The 18,910-nt window shown below is 37.9% G+C and overlaps 1 protein-coding gene across 1 annotated transcript; it reads right to left on the reverse strand.

Annotated features, from left to right (window-relative positions):
• Window positions 1-14,390: 14,390 nt before the first annotated feature.
• sst7 (somatostatin family member 7) lies at window positions 14,391-16,104 on the reverse strand. The gene is made up of 2 exons (XM_041274935.1): window positions 15,785-16,104; window positions 14,391-14,770 (listed from the first exon to the last, which is right to left on the reverse strand). The coding sequence occupies exons 1-2, from the start codon at window positions 15,887-15,889 to the stop codon at window positions 14,540-14,542; spliced, it is 336 nt and encodes a 111-aa protein (XP_041130869.1). The 5' UTR covers window positions 15,890-16,104; the 3' UTR covers window positions 14,391-14,539.
• Window positions 16,105-18,910: the final 2,806 nt, after the last annotated feature.

Below are 18,910 nucleotides of genomic sequence, written 5' to 3' on the forward strand. Positions count from 1 at the left end.
ATCCAAGTTAATGCTTAGCTCTAATGAGGGTCTGAGAAACCTACATAATTGGCGATGGTGTCTTTCTTGACAATTGTACCACTTGTAAAATCAAGAAGAATTAGTTTGAAGGTTCTAATGGGCTGTGATTGTAATGAGAGTAGCAGGATCTTTCTCTGATTAGGCATCATTAATTCTTCTCCGAGGGTTTCCATATTGTACCACACAAGATCTGTGAGGTTTAAGCAACTTTCTTGCAAGACTTTGGTACTCAATGACATACTTGCTCTCCTTCTAGGAGGTGATCTGTACGACAGAGCCACAGTTCATGTCGAGAAGCAATCAAACAAGGGTTTTTTGATGAATGGGACCAGATTACGCTGTTGAAAAACAATAGGGTACCGATAAACTAACAGGTGCGTGCTGCTTTGCCAATTACAGCAGTGTTATGAATTTTAAATGAAGTGGAAATGTGAACGCATCCAGATGGACATAAACATCCCAATAAACATGAAATGAAATGATTTCCCACCGTTATTAAAACTGATGGAGGATGCTAATGGTAAATTTGTCATCCTGCTTGTGCTAAACAATTATTTCAGCCAAGTGGGTCTTTAAACCACATCCTAGTTCCCAAGTGCTCGTTGAGAGTTGTAATTATAAGGTAGCCCGGAAGGCTATTTCGTTAGGAAATGTAAGCATTGATTGTGTTTTTCAAAGATGCATCGAGCTATATGTGTGGCTGATTGTAAGAGGGCAGAGGTCAGTCACTGACTGCTAAACTAAAACAAAAACAAATTGTTTTAGATAGCATCACTGTATATATTTTCCAATATTCTAACTATTTTGAAGTGAAAAGAACAGCACATTTTTACTTAAATTTGAAATATACCGATCTTGCAAGTAAACTACAAATAAGGAAAGCAACTACTTCTTGGTACAGTACCTTATTACTTCCAGTATGAGACTTTATTGACCTTCAGCACAGGAAGTGAGACTGTAACAGGAAGCAGCAGTGTGAGTTGCTAAATCTTAAGCATAGTACTGATCTGTTTAAAATTAGTTTTGAAGCCTTATCATTCATTTAAGAAACTGGCTTCAGAACTTGAGAACAAAATGACAAGATTTGATTTATATAGCTCTAATTTATGGAAGTTATACAAATAGCATCTAGATTGTGATTCTTCTTAAGTAAGGAAAGACATCATCATGAGTGAAATCTCCTCTGTTCTGTTCCGTTCTTCTACCTGAGTGCTTTTAATTATGTGTTGCCATCATATCACAGTCGCGGGGTTAGTACTTCCCAATAAAACATGACAGTTCTGCTTTGATGAATAACAGATTCATGCTCAAAGTTTGCTATGAACCCAATACAAAGGCTTGCAAGACTGCCACTTCACCCTTCAAAGCGCTGGTGTGTAATTAAATGTTACATTTTAGAGAAGTAAGAGAAATTGAAAGGACTCAATGATTCATGAATCAGTATAAAGACAATTAACTCAAACAAAGAGCAAATCTAATGACTCCCACTGGTTGTTTTTTCAAATGTCTTTGCAAATATTCAATGATAATTATCATTATTTGGATAAATGTCTTCGATTCCCATTTTTTGTCTCATGGGAAGAAATAAGGAACAAAAAAAAAAATCAGAATGAAATCTCACAGTTTATCTAATTTCTAAATAACTATAGAAATATAAATGCTCTACAGTTAAAAAGGACCAGACACCTGTTCTTACCAGCCTATAACCCCTGGAACTGTTTTATTAAGAACAAGTAAAAGGTTGTGGTCTGGATTATATAAAAATAATGGTGGTGCCATAGCACCTATAAAATATAGTGCCATACACTTTGATTTCTTTCAGATCAGGTGCAATAAGCAACCACAAATGTTCAGTTCCTTTGATGAACAGTTCATTTAGATTTAATTGTATATAGTGTACCATTAAAGTATTGCATTTAGGACGCTGTCACCCTTATTCAGTAGTCAGCTCTTCTATTACAGTATTGTTAATATTCTTGAGTTTGCTTGGAAATTAAGCCAATTGAGTTGTAACTGTAGGTAAAAGAAAAGAAATACATTAAATGCTGTTAACCCTTAACTAAATCATTTTATGACTTACTAATGAACCAGAATTACTTTTACATTGATAGACCAAGGACTACATATTTGTTGTGTCTGTTGCACCTCAGAAGTAAAGAACCTGGTGATATTTTTTCCAATTTAATCAAGACGGGAGAGACAATACATAAAGTCAGGGCACATCTGATAATGTGTCACCCTGGACTCTGAGAAATAATGCTCAGTCGAGCGTGCAGCTGAATTCAAAAGACAAACATGACACACACTCACAGACCTATCCATGACCCCCAGGGGCTCTTTAGATCTGAACACAAACCTCCCAGCTCTAATGCTTGCTGCTCCATAGAGAAATGAGGTTCTTCCACACAAGAAGACAGTGATTGCATTTACTCATTAAACTAAGAGCAGCCTGCTTGACATCAAAAGGCAGAGGCCGGGATTGTGGTCCGGCTGACACCCTCCAGACTGCAGTCAGCGAGTAATGGAAATGATCAATGTCAATGCGAGACGAGAAACTAGAAATGGGGAGCTTGTGTCTGCTGCTGTAACTTTTTAAGGATCACTCGAGCGGAAAACTAGCTCTTGTCCCTGTGGCAACATGAAGCAACCTTTTGTAGAATTGACTGCATTTCCTGATGCCTTGGTGTCATTTTGTCAGGGACTCGTTTGAAAACAAAGGGATTTTTTTTATCCCTGTGCAGCTTGATTAGGTTCTCAATAAGATAATAAGAAATGCAGACCCAGTTGCCCCTTCCTGGAATCCATGTTGTCTCTGTAATTGCATTGTGTTACTTTTCTAAATGTAATGAGGATAAAACACACACATACTGTACTCCCCGGTCTACCTATCAAAGTGAAAGCTTCAGTTATTTATTTCTCTATTCGTATACCAGTGTAAAATATAATCAGTGCATATTATTACAATTATTTAAAAGGAAAAAGCTACACAATACACACCCCTTTCAATAAAAAAACACTCATTAAAATACTATTAAAATATCACTTTGTTTTGACTATGGCATTTAATCCTAAATCCCAACTTTAATCTAATCCTGAACTCACTAAAACCCTGCATGCTATAAACAGTGCATGGTACAATGCATTGAATTTTCTTCAATCTACAGAATTATTCCAGATGGAATGTTTCGTTTTAATGGAAGTCTCTGTCGGATATCAAAGTCCTGGCACTGTACTGTGGTGCAGCGCAATTCTCTGCCAGCATCCCTGCCACCCAAGTTTATTTGGACAGTAGCAACATGTAAGGCAATTATTCAAAACAGTGGTTTTGTCAGTTGAATCAAGTACTCCAGATGCAGACCTTGCTGTACAATCAGAAACCAGGATCTCAATTAAGGTTTGAGTCAATCCTGGATGGATATTGAACCATCAGCTCTCCAAACACAAAATCATCTATCCCAAGCTGATAGACCTTTAACAAGCAGAAACATTACCCATTGCTCCACCCTGAGTTAGATAATGAATTCCTGCAGCAGACCAGAAAATATAATGTTCTTAAACCGTTCCATTGATTGAGGCACAAATAGCGTACTTCAGAACAGAAGCTTGCTGTTACTTCCAACAAGCTTCATGTCTATTACTGCTAGAGTTGTGTGGGGAGCAGAAGCCAAATTATGTTTGACACAGTACAAAGTAAAATGAGTTTTGATTGTTGCTCTGGTTAGTATTAAGGTACAGGGTGATTCAAATGTTGTTTAACTCGTTCATGGATATGAAAAAGTTTGCACCGTAAGCTGCAGGAAGCACCATAGACCACCATTCCATTTTGCTTCTTTGGTGTTGCATTGCTCTACTGTGCATGCTTTTGGTACTGTGCATACAAGGGCAATCAATTCTATGATGCCACCCACAATCAAGATAACCCTTTCAGTCCTGGGTTACTGTTGTCAAAATTAAGTTAATAATTAAAGAATGAACTCCTTTATTGAGTAAACATGAGAACAAGATAAAACACTTTTTTTTATAATTTGTATTTATACACTAACTCAGACTGGAACAGGAGTCCAGTGGGGTTTCAGCATGATTTCCGATGGTTAACATATAGCTCTAAAATAAAGACCTAAAGGGTTAAATATAGTCTCATTGGCCTATAATAACATAACCCTTCCAGTTGGATGCAGCAGTAAGCATGCCTAATGACCTTGGGACCCGGGATTGCTGTGGTAAAGGAACATGAGCACACTAGCATTAAAAAAAAAGGTGCCGCCATAGCTATGAAATATTATTCATATAATATGTTTGAGCAGGAAACAATGATGTGCCTTTTGAGACTCTTACAATACTAGGAGGAGGAGGAGGTCATTGTTTTGTTATGACTGTACATGTTTGATGTACCAATTTAATATTGACTTTTCCTGGTCAATGCCGTGACGTATCTCTAGAAAATTCCTGGGACCTTTGATACTCAGCAGAACTATGCTGAGCAGGTATTTTTTGTATGTAGAGATCTGCAGTAGTTTGTAAATGCAAATCCTGTAAATATTGACTGTGACCAGGATCATGTCAATTGGAATTATTTGACTTCTATTTGTCTTAATGTTTTTATGATTGTTTGAACAGTTTTTCTCCTGTTTGAATGATTTATTGATTTTATAACGTTGTTTCTCTTGCTAGGGCTCCCTTGTAAATGAGATGCATATCTCAAGGGTTCTATAATAAATACATTTGTAAATTTGAAATTTGATGCCGAATTTGTTCAGGATTGTCCAGGAGCATACAGTACCTTTCAAATAGCGCTAGGATGGATTTTCTAATCTTCAAACAAACACTGCTTGAAATGTAGCGAAGTGTCAAAACTGACAGCGTTCGTTCCTATAACAGATTCTACAAATGATGTATCAAAATCACAGACTTTGCCTAGTATTAGAAGAGAAAGCAAGGCTGTTGTCAAAATGAGGAGTTAGGGCTGAGCTAAAAATGAAGCCACATTTACTTCCCAGCTGCTTTTAAAAGCAAGGCTAATAGCAGAAAATTGCACTTGATGAATTGATGTTGAATCTTGCGCTGAGGTTAATCCTGGCTCTGAGAAGCCCATTATTCTTTCAATTATTAGGATCCGTCTCCTGGTGCTCCTGTGCCTCTGTCAGGTACAGCCAAGCCCTGTCATGGTCCAATTGAGATCCCAGGTGGACCGCTGTGAACCAGTAATGAGAGGGAATGGGATGTGATAATAAGACCACTGTGAACCAGTAATGAGAGGGAATGGGATGTGATAATAAGATGGGAGCAGCTGCTGTCTCTATTTCAAACACATTTCTGTAGGGCAGCTTTACACCTGAACCTACATGCCACTCTCTGAATGAAACAAGCAGGGCCCTGCTTACAAATTTTGTTTAAAGGATTAGTATAATGTTCTGGCAGGAGAAGAACCTTGCTCTGTGAGAAAGAGCTACGGGGTTTTGTTTTGTTAGCATCAGTCCGGAAGACCTGTTGTTTTCAGTTTGCCCCACATAGGAAATGTGTGTGGGGGGGGGTGTCACGTGATCATGTGACTTGGAAATTCCAGCAATGGCCAGCACTGGGATGAGCTGGTAGTTGCTGGTTTTCAACAGGTCGTGGTGATTCAAGAGCCTGTAATACTGGTTCAAGAGAAAAACTCTTTTTTACTGTAGACATTTTAAAGTCAATTGAGTCACAGTAGCATTCATTGTTTGAATTCAAAATATCTTAACAATTCATTTATATATCATCAAGATGAAAAGGAGAATTGTGCTTCAGGCTCCTTGCTTCAATAATTCAAGACTGGAGAGCAGCAGCAGAAAAGCCCAGAAACAGTACACGATGTTACACTGTGAAAGGAAAGGCAATGTAACAATGTAACACTACAGCACTGATTTTCTCCACCATCAGCTGCGCCTGTTGGTTTGGGTGGTGATATTGGGTATTAGTATTTTCTTTTAAATATCAGTGATGGGCATTGGTCGCTTGATTTAATGTGCATTAGTCATAGCTTTTAAAGCTGTAGATATGTATAAATTCCCATCACATCACGTTCTGCTGTAATGTTTAAAAAAGGTTTAAACCCTGACCTGTCTTTAATCAATACCCTTTTACTGTGATGTTCTGTCCCTTGGAGAGGGCGGGGGGGGTGGAATCACAACTGTAACACTGAGACAGATGAGTTTTCCACACCGCTGGGCTTTTCAATCACAAAGACACTGTGTGCAAAACATTATTTTCTTAACCTGTTTCCACACAATTTAAAATAAGCCGTCTGGGGACACGACAGAAGGTAATAACCTTAAAATTGATCCAGAAACTTCAAGATCTCAATGATGCCTGTATCATTTGAGAAAAAACCAATATAATCATTTAATGTTAAACCTGCCTGCGTTCCTATTATTTGAACAATGGAGAAGTAGGTTCATTGAAATTCTTATTTATATACAGTAGGTGTAAAAGAGGACTCTAATACATTTAAAAAATGCTGCTGATATACCATTGAAGTATACTGAGGCTGGGTTTAAAGAACTCTGCAGAATATCTGTCTTTCAGCGAGATCAAACACCCCACTGTGAGCAGTGAAATAAAACTGGAAGAGTGGGAAAGTACTGGTAATTGCAGTTCACCCAAACCTTAAGTCTTCTGCTCGCAACTTATTAATTTTTGGGAAATGTTACTGGTTGTTTTACACAAAAAAAGGTGCACACTAGATGCATTCCTGTCCAAAATGTTGATTCGGTTGATCTTTAAAAAACAAAATTTAATTTTGGTCTTTTCTGCATTATTTAAAAATCAAAATGTCCTCGAGCTGGTGAAGTGTGAGGCTGTATATAACGACTTGCATTGCTATGGAGATGGGTGTCTGACCTCACTTCTTTATCGCCATGACATCTCATTTTCTGAGAAACCTGTTTCGCTGTATTGTGCAAAGTGGTCATTATGTGCTTTAAGACAATTAAGAGGCGGGCTGAAAACAATTACAGCCAAATCTATCTTATTCTTCTCTTAGTAAATGCCATATTCGCTTTGTGACCCGCCACCAGTGCATTAAAGAGACCCGCGGTGTCTGACTTTTAGTTAGAACGGTCCTGACAGACGCAAGACATTTATTAGCCAGGCCTGTGCCTCCTTGAAAAACACCTAAAAAAAAAAAAAAAAGCAACTATGCCTCCATTTGTCACGAGCTCAGCTTCAAACCAGTCAAAAGCAAACGTGTTCTTCGGAAATGTTACAGCTGAGCGCCTGAGAATGAACGGGACTCTGGAGAGAGAGAGAGAGAGAGCTGGAATCATTCAGTCATTAGAGATGTGCAGGAAATGAAATCTTTCACTCCCCTTTAAAACAGTGATTAAACGAGTTCAGTAAATCATACCCTCGATGCAACGTTATATGATATGCTTGTTTGCTTTGTTAGCGTCAGTCCACAAGACCTTCTTTCAGTTTGCCCCATGCGAGTCACGTGATCTCAACTCCTAAATAAATCTAGCTGTTCAAAACCTGTATTCGACTTTATATACATATGCAATGTATCGCTGAGTAAATCTTTTCCAGCAACATAATCTATTCGGTTTCAGTTCCTAGATGCGCAGCTCATGTCGAAACGCTAGCCTCTGGCTTTCTGCAGTATTTGTCAGGCTCGCTACAAGCAGGCAAGCATCAGAGGTGTGAATATTCCCATCAACCAATTACTAAGCAAAGCACTAACTGAGAGGCTGGCATGCCTGAACCATGCAGAATGAACACACTGGAAGCCCTTTCACCACCAACCTCTGCAGCCTCACAGTAGCTCTGCATTCGGTTCTGCGATTCTTCCTCAGACAAACGCTTTAGTACAAGATGTTTGGAATGAGATGTTTGGATACACTTTAGAACACAGTGTAGTTGCTTCCAATGTCATTTTTTTTATCTGGTGGTACTGGCTTGTATTGCTTCAGTATTGAGTCAGTATCATTTTTCTCTAAATCTGTCAGGCTGTGAGCGGCTTTGAAATTGTCAAGAGAGTCAGAGTCAGAGAATATATGTTGTTCCCCTAGCAACCGTTATTCAGGATTATTGGTTCCCCTTCTGAATATTTGTATGCCCTTATTTTTGTGCAACAAAGTAATCTTTCTTTGATTATAAGTCTTTATCCATTTCAACTAAAACCTTAGTTTAAAGACCCCTTTCCCTAAACCTAACCCTGTACCATCCAATCCCTTCTGACATTCCCATTCTCTCCTACAATAATACATGAGAACAGCCTGCAAACACTGCTCACATTTACTAGCATTATACATGCAGAATTGATAGAAAAATAGGATACATAACACACACGCACCTAATGGGGGAACACATGTTCGCCTGTGGGAACAGTTATTGAGAGGAACAAATATTTACACCGGCACTGAACACCATTCCTCATTCCATTCAAATCCTGTTACCTCTCAACTCTACTCTGCGTTTATACAGACAGTAAATAGATAGGGCTGGAAGCCATACACACAGACAGCGAATAGATAGGGCTGGCAAGCTGGATAGTTCCACAGCCCCAGCTTTTGTCCAGACAAGCTCAAACCGGGTCAAAGGTTAAAACAAAGACATAATTACGAAACATTGGAGCAGCAGAACCTACAACCAATCTGAATGACTGCAAATGTCATCAAATTGGTACATGTAAAAAATATAATAATAATAAAAAATGAAAATGGCTTTTAAAGCTAATTTATTATTCACTAACTAAAGTGTACTTGATGTTAAGGGGTAAGAAAGTTATCTTTTTGGGCATCCCCTTAAAATGCAAGCAACCCATTGGAGCATGATCCTGGAAAGCAGTTTGGCATTCTGATCATCCCCTGCAATGTTGCAGTCTTACTAGAGCCCCTTGCTCCCCCTCATCAAAAAGAATTCTACTTGACGCACGTCTTTGCGAAGGATCGACCTTTGAAGTCTTCAATTTGTAAAACTCAATTGCATTTTTGTCCCCCCCAGAAAAAAAGAAATTCTGCGTCATCAATTTGCTTTTTTTTATTTATTTTATTTGATCAAAAGCAAACTAATGAAACCCTTTAGTTACAGAAGCAGGCTTTGTTGTTCCTGTAACGCTGTACTGCTCAAGGACATAGTACAAGTGGAAAAGTTCGGTTTTTTTAAGACCTAAATCTTTTTGGTACCGTACTAAATAAAACTCAGAAACATCAAACGTTGAGGACGGTCAGTAGTTGAGAGGCTCAGAGACACAGTGCACAATAATTGCCCAGATATAGAAGCTAGACCAAACAGTACCTAATGAATACTGATGCCCGTATTGATTGTTCTGTTTTTGAGGTGGGGGGTTACTTAACTGAGATGTCAGATAGCACAGATCATGTTCAGATATTCATACTGTTTTTAGCTTACCTACAAAACATATTTTTAACATTAAAACCTTGCGCTAAAATGGTTACACTTTACATTTAGAGACTCTAATTACTGTGTATTCACGTAATAGTTACTTAGTAAATACATGTGTACTTACACATAGTTACAATGTTATTACACATAGTTACAATGTTATTACACATAGTTACAATGTTATTACACATAGTTACAATGTTATTATGCATAGTTACAAGGTACGTAATGTGTAAATATTTATGGTTAGGGGGTTAGGGTTAAGTTTAGGTTTAGGTTTAAGGTTAGGGATAGAGTTAGGGTTAGGGTTAAGTTTAGGTTTAGGGTTAGGGATAGAGTTAGGGTTAGGTTTAAATCATGCAAAAACATTAATTGTAACTATGCATAATAAGATTGTGTAAGTACAAATGTATTCACTAAGTAAGTACTATGTCAATACAAAACATTAGAGACACAATGAACAGTGTTACCAAATGATCAATGTGAACCAACACTTACTGAACTCTGATCCAGGAATCACTGTCGCTGCCTTTATTTAAGGATGGACAGCTAGTCAAGGCAAACCTTATAGTCCCATAGTCCTTTCTGCATAAATGTCACTCCTGTAACATGGTTAAGATTTCTTTGCATTTTATTTTGTGTTTATAATGATTTAAGATTTTATTATTATTATTATTATTATTATTATTTGTATTGATATGTTTTTAAAGTATGTCTGAATGTGTGTAAGAAATGTCATTAATCAATTAGTCTAATTTTATGCAGGAGAAGGAGAAGAGCAGGGAGGATAATGGGTGTTATTGTTAAGCCTGTAAATTGAAAATCCAGTTTGTTTGCTTGACATCTGTGAGAATGGATTCTTTAGCCAGTAGAATACATACCTGGTGCTTGGTATCTGAACACCACTGGAGGTGAGATTGAGGACTCGTTAGATTTTGCATCCTGTTTAGCTGAAGCTCCAATTTATTTTGACTTGAATACATTTCCTTTGACCGAGTCCTCAACCACATCTCCAATTCACCGATGTAACTAAACCTGGATTGTTTTATTCTGCTTAGGTGTTCTTCGGTGCTTTACAAGCTGTGACCATGGCAGTAACCAGCTATGAAGACACTGAGGTCGTGTCCTCATTTATTTTTTATTTTTTATATCATAAATCATAAATGCTGTTGCTCATGTAAAAATTCTGGAAAAGTACCAATTTTCTCTGTTGGCTTGCCATGTAACATAGATTTGGAGGTTGAATAGTAAATAGCAAGCAGTCATAAACACTGCCAGCTATAACTTGAAACCTAAGTTTGACCTGGCAGAATGTCAGCCATGCCTGTGATGTTGACTTGTGAACAATGGTGTCTAATTTGTGTAGCTGATGTTAACTAATATGCCTCGGTTTTTTACAAAGCCCTGGAAGCTGATCCATTTGATATAGTCTATGGTTGCAAATGGAAAAAGCATATTTTATCTTAGAAATAAAAACATTCACCTTTCTTTTTGCTTGTCCTCTGCTTTTTTTGCGGTTCATGCGTTGCTCTTTCCCAATAAAAACTGTTGTTAAACTAGGGCAAGAACTGGGAAACAGGTGCTCTTTTCTAGAGCTGGTGCGGTTGGATTACTGCATGGTGGCTAATACTGAGCATTGCACCTACTGCAACTGTGCACACCCCTATAGTAGTTTGACTCCATTTGTTACATTGTTACACTTCCATGCTGTGTAAAGCTCTAAAACCAGACTGAAAAGGTTCATAGAGCTCATTAGACTTTACATGAGATGCTATCACCCGTTCTAATATTTTTGCCAGAAAAGGTACATTTGAAATTGGCCTGTAGTTGCACAGCACATCCCAAATAATTATTATTATTTTTATTTTTAATAAAGGAGTAACATCAGCATTTTGAGGGGTGAGGGAACAATTCCAGATCTCATGATTCATTCATAATGCTAATAACAAAGAGACACATGGCTGAGAAACAAGATTTGAATAAGGAAGTGGGAACAGGTGGTGGGTTTTAATTCAGACAGTTAAAACAGTACCAGCGAAAGCAGGAGGATCAATAATTAAAACAGCAACAGTGGGTGAACACACAATTTGAAATCTAATATTGCCAATTTTCTTTTGAAAGGCTGGCTGGCTCTAGCATATGCTGAATAGTGGAAAAGGGCAGCCTAGGATTACCACTGCCTCCTTCAGTACGGTTTGAAAGAAATAAGGATCTAGCTGCTACAAACGCCAAAAGACCGTACAAGTTCTGCATCGGTTTAAGTTAAAAGGGCCCTTTGATCTCTCAAATATATTTCTTCTATGTATTGTCTTAAATGGATGCTGTCACAGTCATTAAATAATCCCCAAATCACGGTGATTATAACATTTTTTAAATGCAAGACAAATACCACGGTGCAAGGTAATAATTATATTGAAGGAGAAAGCATTCAGTGTGGGATGCCTTAGACTTCAGGACAGCAACATTTCAGCATGTGCCCTTTCATGCCTCCTTTCTTTATGGCTGTCTTGCTTTTACAAAGGTAGATAATACAGTGCTAACGCTAATGTTAGGCAGTCGTTAATGTATTTTGTAATCAAATGTAATTACTACTATGCATTTACATTGCAATTAAAGCACAACTAAACACTGTCACCATGAATTATCTGGAATACCAGCTACACAAAAACGACCAGATCCATTAGAATATGTTATAATCTGCAGGGACATTTCCGCACTGCGATATTTTTTAAAACCCTTTTGATGATTCTGAAATATCCCTCTTTATATAAATTAAATAGACACTGTGTCGATTTAATAAACTGCTCCTGGAGCGCGTTGTTTTTTTTAATATTTGTTATGTTCCTGATGTAATTTACGACACTGTTTTATTTTATAGAGGATTGTGAAACTTTAGAGGTATGGAAAGTCATGTTTCCAAGCCTTGACTGTATGACAAAGTTTAGAGAGTGTGTGCTTTGGAAAATTATGTTTGAGTCATGATATCGCCAGTGTATATTATAATAATGCAACACACTGTAATTCTATGTGTAGCCTATTATTTCACGTTCCTGTTAATCTACCTGAGAGGAAACAAGGCCTGAGCATTCTGAAACCTAAATCCACAATCCTTTATTGCATCGGGCCTAGCATGCGTCTGCAAATCCTACTTAGGAGCAAAACAAACACTCTTAAACGCAAATAGCATTTTTCACACGTAACCAAAAAAAGTCAGGGACCAAAGCCTTCAGCTGGGAAACTGTTTCATATTTTCAAAGAGTCAAGCAGGCTGCTACAGTGCGGTGCTGCTGGCTTTTGCGCACGAGCATCGGAAATGAATCGAGGTATAATAATGTTCACCGAATAGGCCTCAAACAAGTGAAAAGCAGTTTGATTTCTGACATATAATGTTGATTTGACTTCCTGTGCGTCAGTCGCAAATTATTAAAGCAAGAAATAAAGGCACAGACATAAAAGGACACAGAACAGACAAATCTGAAACCCTAACAAATGCAGAATAACAGATTGATAGCAGAACTGCCGGTGTGTACCTTCTTGCTAGAGAAACCTGATTCATTATAAAATTGCTATGACAACCACCACCATATATTATTGTATTCTGTGTAACTTTTTTTATGGCTTGGTGTACCCTATTGCTAACTCCATTTTTTGTCTCCTTAGGAGGCAATGGCTAAAGTACTGTACTTGTGCCTGATTAAGATTAAGGTCTCAAGCCAATGTTCAAGTACTGTGTATTTGAGCACATCTGTGGCACAATTTATTGATTTGATTATTTTAACACATTATCAGCGATGAATCACAAATAAAAATAGGTCTATATTTGCTCTGTTTTTTCCCCTCATAACCTTTTTCTGCATAATTGAATTGGGCTTAGAAATTAGAATTAGTAAGAAAACGTGTTCTACTTTACTTACTTTTAGTAGTGACTTTTAATTGTATTAACTTAGGCTGCTATTATAATATTGCTATGGCATTGATTAATGGTATAGCAATTCGAATTCCAAGATATTGTTCTATAACCGATCATTCTAGGTAAAATGAGTGTCCGATGGATAGGTAAGTCATATTGGTGAGCTGGAAGCCCTGCACTGTAATTACATTATGTAATACAGTTTTTGTTCCTGGGTAGTAAGTGTTATTTCCTAATTGCTTATGCCTCAAAAGTATAGAAAATGTCTATTATTCCCCACAAACTTTGCTTTTGTGACCAGGACAGGTAAATTTCAAAATATCACTATTTCCAATGAGAAAACGGGCGAATTTGAGTCTTTTCGTTCACATAAAGAAAAAAAAACAACATATGAATCCAAATTAACATGTATTTATACGAAAGTAATACAAAAATGACTACAAAAGATTTTTCTTACATTAGATCCCTCATAACTGCACCCTTTCTCCGTATTAACTTTAATTACAGTGGCCAACTAGTCAACATCTCTGTTATAAATTGTAGTCCATCTATTTTTATGCACAGCCGAGCTGCTAATATTGTTTCTTAACCAGAAGCTTTACCTAGATGATGGTTCCACCCTTATATAATGATCTGAATAACATTTCACAGCTGCACTGGTAAACCTAGTGGACTGTAACCCCTCTAATATCTAGTGCTAGCATTCTATGGGTAGCGTGCACGGGAGGAAGGCAGCAGCAGGACTGGTAGGTGATGTAATCACATACAAAGACATAAGCCCGATATACACTCCTTGCAAAGGAGCTGGCTCTTTTGTACAGCGGTATCGGAGCTAAGCTTTAGTGCGAGAGGTCCCAGGTTCACGCCCGCCCTCCACCTGTGTGTGGATTGCCTCGCCCTGTGTGATGCGCCTGCCTGCAGGAACCGAGATCACTACATATGGAATATTAGAAAGGGTTCTTAATGCAAAATAGAACCCCTTAGAATTTCTAAAGAATTCAGACCAAGTGAACTCGCACTACTGTACACTAGCAAGTCTAGTTGTGGGCATGTTAAGGAATGGAAACACATGGAAGACAAATCTCTTAATCATGCTTTATTTTGGATGTAATAATAATCAAACAGACTGTGAATGAAGTCCACAGGTTTTTTTGTTTTTTTTCATGTTATTTACAGTGTGAGTTCAGTTCATTGTGTCACAGGTCTGGTGCTGGAGGCTGGGCGGGGGGTGTCTGGGTGTTAGCAGGACGTGAAGGTTTTCCAGAAGAAGTTTTTACAGGGGGCTTTGCGAGCTCTCTGGGGTAGCTGTGAGAGACGGTTATAGACGGCCCGCTCCTCAAGACGGGACTCCAGGGGCTCCTCGAGGTCCATAGGGGTCACGTCCCCCCCCAGCACTTCTGAACTGTCAGCTCCATCCAACAAGCCAGATAGCAACTTGAGAAAGACCTCCTTCCGCTCTTTTCTCAGCTCCTGTGTGTGCAGTGGAACAGATGGGTGAACAGAGAGATGGGACAAGCCTAGACACATGCAACAATAGAAAATACTTTCTTACTGACATCTCTTCTAGTATTTCTACAGGCACCCCGTTGATTGCCTGAAAGACTGGTGCAAAGCATGTGTCCAGATTTATTTTCTCGTATCTGTATTTGTTTTATTCTCCAAGAGCCAAACTGCACAATTATTTGTATATTACAATCCAAAAAGGAATAATAAAGACACATTGAAATTCCGTTTGGTACCACTTTTATAGGGATTCATAATACACAGACATCCATACAATACAATTAAAGAAATCATAAATGTAAACCTATTGCAATATTAAAAAATTGAATTAAGTTACATTTCTGATAAAGCAATAGTTTCTGATGGAACAAGAGGGTCTCAAATTCTAGTTTGCAGAAAAGTCTAATTAAATGTTATAATTATTTGCATTCATTATTTTATTCCTGTACTCCTCTTGTTAGAAAAAAAATATATATAACCTTGCGTAACCCTAATTTAACAGTCGGAACATCAAAAAGTTATCTTGAGTAGTAAAATATTGGCAAAAAAATAATCATAACAAACTATCTTGCCCGAATCGTAGATAGTGTTCAAACTTTTTGCAACGGAAAATTACTCATTTTTTTGCACTGGAAAAAAATGTAATGATGTGAAAAACGTAATGTAACGAAATTGCTTCTCTGCTTCTTATCAACTGTCTATCCCTGCAAACCTATTACTCAATAACAAAATAACCAGTGATAAACCACATTTGTATTTAAATAAATAATTTACCCCCCCCCCTCCAAAAAATTGAAACCTCAAGTAAAGAAATATGATATACAGTCATCCATACACATTATTAAAAAAAAACTATAATAACCATAAATGAAACCCTATTGCAATACTAAATAAATATGACTAGTCATTTGTTTACAAATCCTTTACAGACAATATGCCTCTTGCTGGCAGGAGTCCCCTGTTCCCCTGTCCCCTACTCACCCTGTTAGTGTGCACAGAGAGCCTCTCCTCACCAGGCAGGACTGCTACAACTCTCAGGCTGTACACCACAAGCATTAGGGACACCAGGCTGGCTCGGAGCTGCATGCTGAGTGATGCGGAGGAGATCAATGCAGGGTGAGGCTCTACAAGGTGTTGCTGCTGTCTTCCACAATGAGGGCTTTCCTCTTCTCTACTCTAGCCCCTTTTATATATACCCCCTCACCAAGGCTGGCACTGACGCAGAGGCGACACGAAGCGTGGCTCAAACCCACATTACGCCTGTGGACGAGATTAACCCTTTCCTTCCCTTTCACTTGATCATTTTCATCACAAGTGGAGCCAGCTTGACCCAGCAGAGGATACTACACTAAATACAATACTGCAAAAGACATCCACTCAGAGGTTAGGAGCAAGCTATTTCATCAGGGCAAGTTGATATAAAAGAGTACCTCTCCCGTCATTGCAAAACAAAAGGTTTGGGGATTGCCTTGTCACAAGTTGCAATGACAAAAAAGGTTAACAAGTGCAAACGCAATGATGTGTTAACTCTGTATGTAACATTTGTCACCTAACATTGGAGATCTCAAAGGTTTTGCTTGTCTGAACCAAAAAATGATCGCATTTGTTATTTTCCCCAAAAAGGGAAGCTAAAACAATATTAAAAGGAGATATTTTTGTTGCTGTTGTGATACAGTCCTAGAGTGCTATACAGCACAGTAACACAGTTCTGTTTCTCATACAGAGCACAGTATGGTGTGCGCTTTTAAAGCGCACGCTGGCGTCGATGTATTGAACCGTCTGGCACTTGCACACCCAGTACAAGACAATCATCCGGCTGCAGACCACGACATAAAACAGAAGGATAGGAACTTAAGACACAAAACAGCTGGCTGTATGATTGTACAAGCTTGCATAGAAACCGTCCCGTAGTTAAATACATTCAAGCTCTGGTTTACCTTATTGGATTAATGTTCTTGTATTCATTTTATGTAAAGTATACCCTTGAAATCAATCTATATGTAAATAGTGCGCTCCAAAAACAGAAGAGCTCCGATGAGCTGCCTATGCTTGAGCGTGTGTCCCGTGTGCAGTTGAGATACAACATGTTGCGCATGTCATGTGTCACTTCTTGGTAAAACCATGACTTGAATCAATAACCCTAAAGTTACAGATAGCCATATTTCTGCGCACTAATTGTTGGTAAGGGCATCAAAGGAAATTGAAAGCCAGGCAGCGAGATACCAAGGTATTATCAAAGCACTATTTGTCATTATTAGGGGTCAACCGCGATATGTTTTTTTAAACATCAGGTTTTTGTTAGCTTATTATGTATTATCCCCTGTAGGGATCAAATCCCAACGTTCAAACGTATGTATGTATGTATGTATGTATGTTGAAGATATATGGGGATGTCTGTCTGTCCCTACATTTGTCTGTCACACATAATAATCAATTGGGATTACAGGAATTACTTAGTTCTTGTATGCAATAGTGAACGTTATCACTGGGTATTATTATTATTATTATTATTATTATTATTATTATTATTATTATTATTATTATTATTATTATTATTATTATTATTATTGCTGTCAAGAATTTCTGTTAGATTTTTTTTTTTATTATTCAGAATCCAAAGCGATTGGCCATTATGTTGTTTGGTTTGTCTGTTTGTTTGTTTGTTTGTTGACAGTGCTACGGCAGGTGTTTCCAATGTTCCGTTCAACCGAACGATGCAGGGATTTAACTGATTTGGGAATATACCACGATAGCATTTAAAAGTGTTTTCTAACGCTTGCTGATTGCTAAAAATTTGACACTTGTATTCAATAAATGCTGACGACCTTTACAGTGCATTATTTTATGTTAAAAAGCATTTTCTAAACTACAAGAGTCTGAAATGCGGACCCGTTAGTCTGCTAGCCGAGCAACTACAAACAACAATTTAATATGAAAACTTTATATACGCCCATGGCGATAACTCAATATGGTTATTACCAGCAATCTAAAAAAAAAAAAAAAAAAACTTCTCTCTGCGCTCGGTGCCCGCATTTCCCTTTTTTTAAAAACACGACAATGACGTCAGCATTAGAGTAAGGAGACCTGCAGCCAGCTCTCAGAGTCGCAGGACTCGCTCTGTCGTGAGGGGAATGTAAATGAACAGGACCATAACCGCTGCTCTTAGCCTTTCGTTTTGGATGATATTCTCAGTCGACAGCAGCTGTCCAAATATCCATTTAGAAGCTGGTAAATATGTCATTTTTTGGACACTCCCTTATTCCTGTTCATATAAGTTAAAGCAATATGTATTCACATCTCTATTAACATGGGGACTCACGTCTAACCTGGATTTACCTGAATAACGTCTGTTCAAAGCATTTTAACAACACAATGCCTGTTTTTGAAAAGGGGACAGTGATATCTCCAGGAATACCACGATATTTAGTAAACGAGGGGTCTGAGATGTAAGCTGGCCTGCCAATGCTCACCTCCTATTGCTCTTTACATATTCCTCTGTCCCAATACTTCCCAGGTGCGGATTTACTACATGTGCTCAATAATTCCACAGTGTCCCATGCTTTCTCGTGGTTATGCTATGCATTTACCATAGTTTACAATGGTTGTTATTGTGGTGCACCATATGCTTCTATTGTAGTAAACGTATATAAGGGTATTGAATGTAATCAGGGGGAGTTTTTCTGTCGTTGTTGTTGTTTTTGTTTTTGTGGCTATGCCCTATAGTTCTTATTCTGTACTTAAGTATATTATTCAGTATTTATTTTCTTGACCTGGTGACCCAGTTTAATTAATCTTCCGTTATTATTCAAATTCATTAAAACAATCAATAAAGAAAATGTAATTAAAAAGGGGGGAAATAAGTTCAGGGTTCAGGTTAGGGTTAGGGTTCGGGTCATTTAAATATTAATGGAAAGGTATTTAGTTCAGTCTTTGCTATTAAAATGTTTGGTGTTATCAGATCTCCGCTACGAACCCCCATTACCAAATGAACTGTCTAGCTAAGCGACTACACCAATGTATTATTATTACAATACATGCACATTTATTTATATAGCCTGTATTGGATTTATTATTTGATCTAGGGTACTTTTTTTCTTTTTTAAACAC

Source organism: Polyodon spathula, chromosome 16, assembly GCF_017654505.1.
Source record: "Polyodon spathula isolate WHYD16114869_AA chromosome 16, ASM1765450v1, whole genome shotgun sequence".
In the NCBI taxonomy this organism is placed as follows: Eukaryota; Metazoa; Chordata; class Actinopteri; order Acipenseriformes; family Polyodontidae; genus Polyodon; species Polyodon spathula.

Coding starts and splice junctions, on each gene's coding strand:
- sst7 (XM_041274935.1), bottom strand. CDS start 15,889: ATGCAGCTCCGAGCCAGCCTGGTGTCCCTAATGCTTGTGGTGTACAGC. Junction 14,771..15,784: donor TCTCTGTGCACACTAACAGG/GTGAGTAGGGGA, acceptor CTGCACACACAG/GAGCTGAGAAAAGAGCGGAA.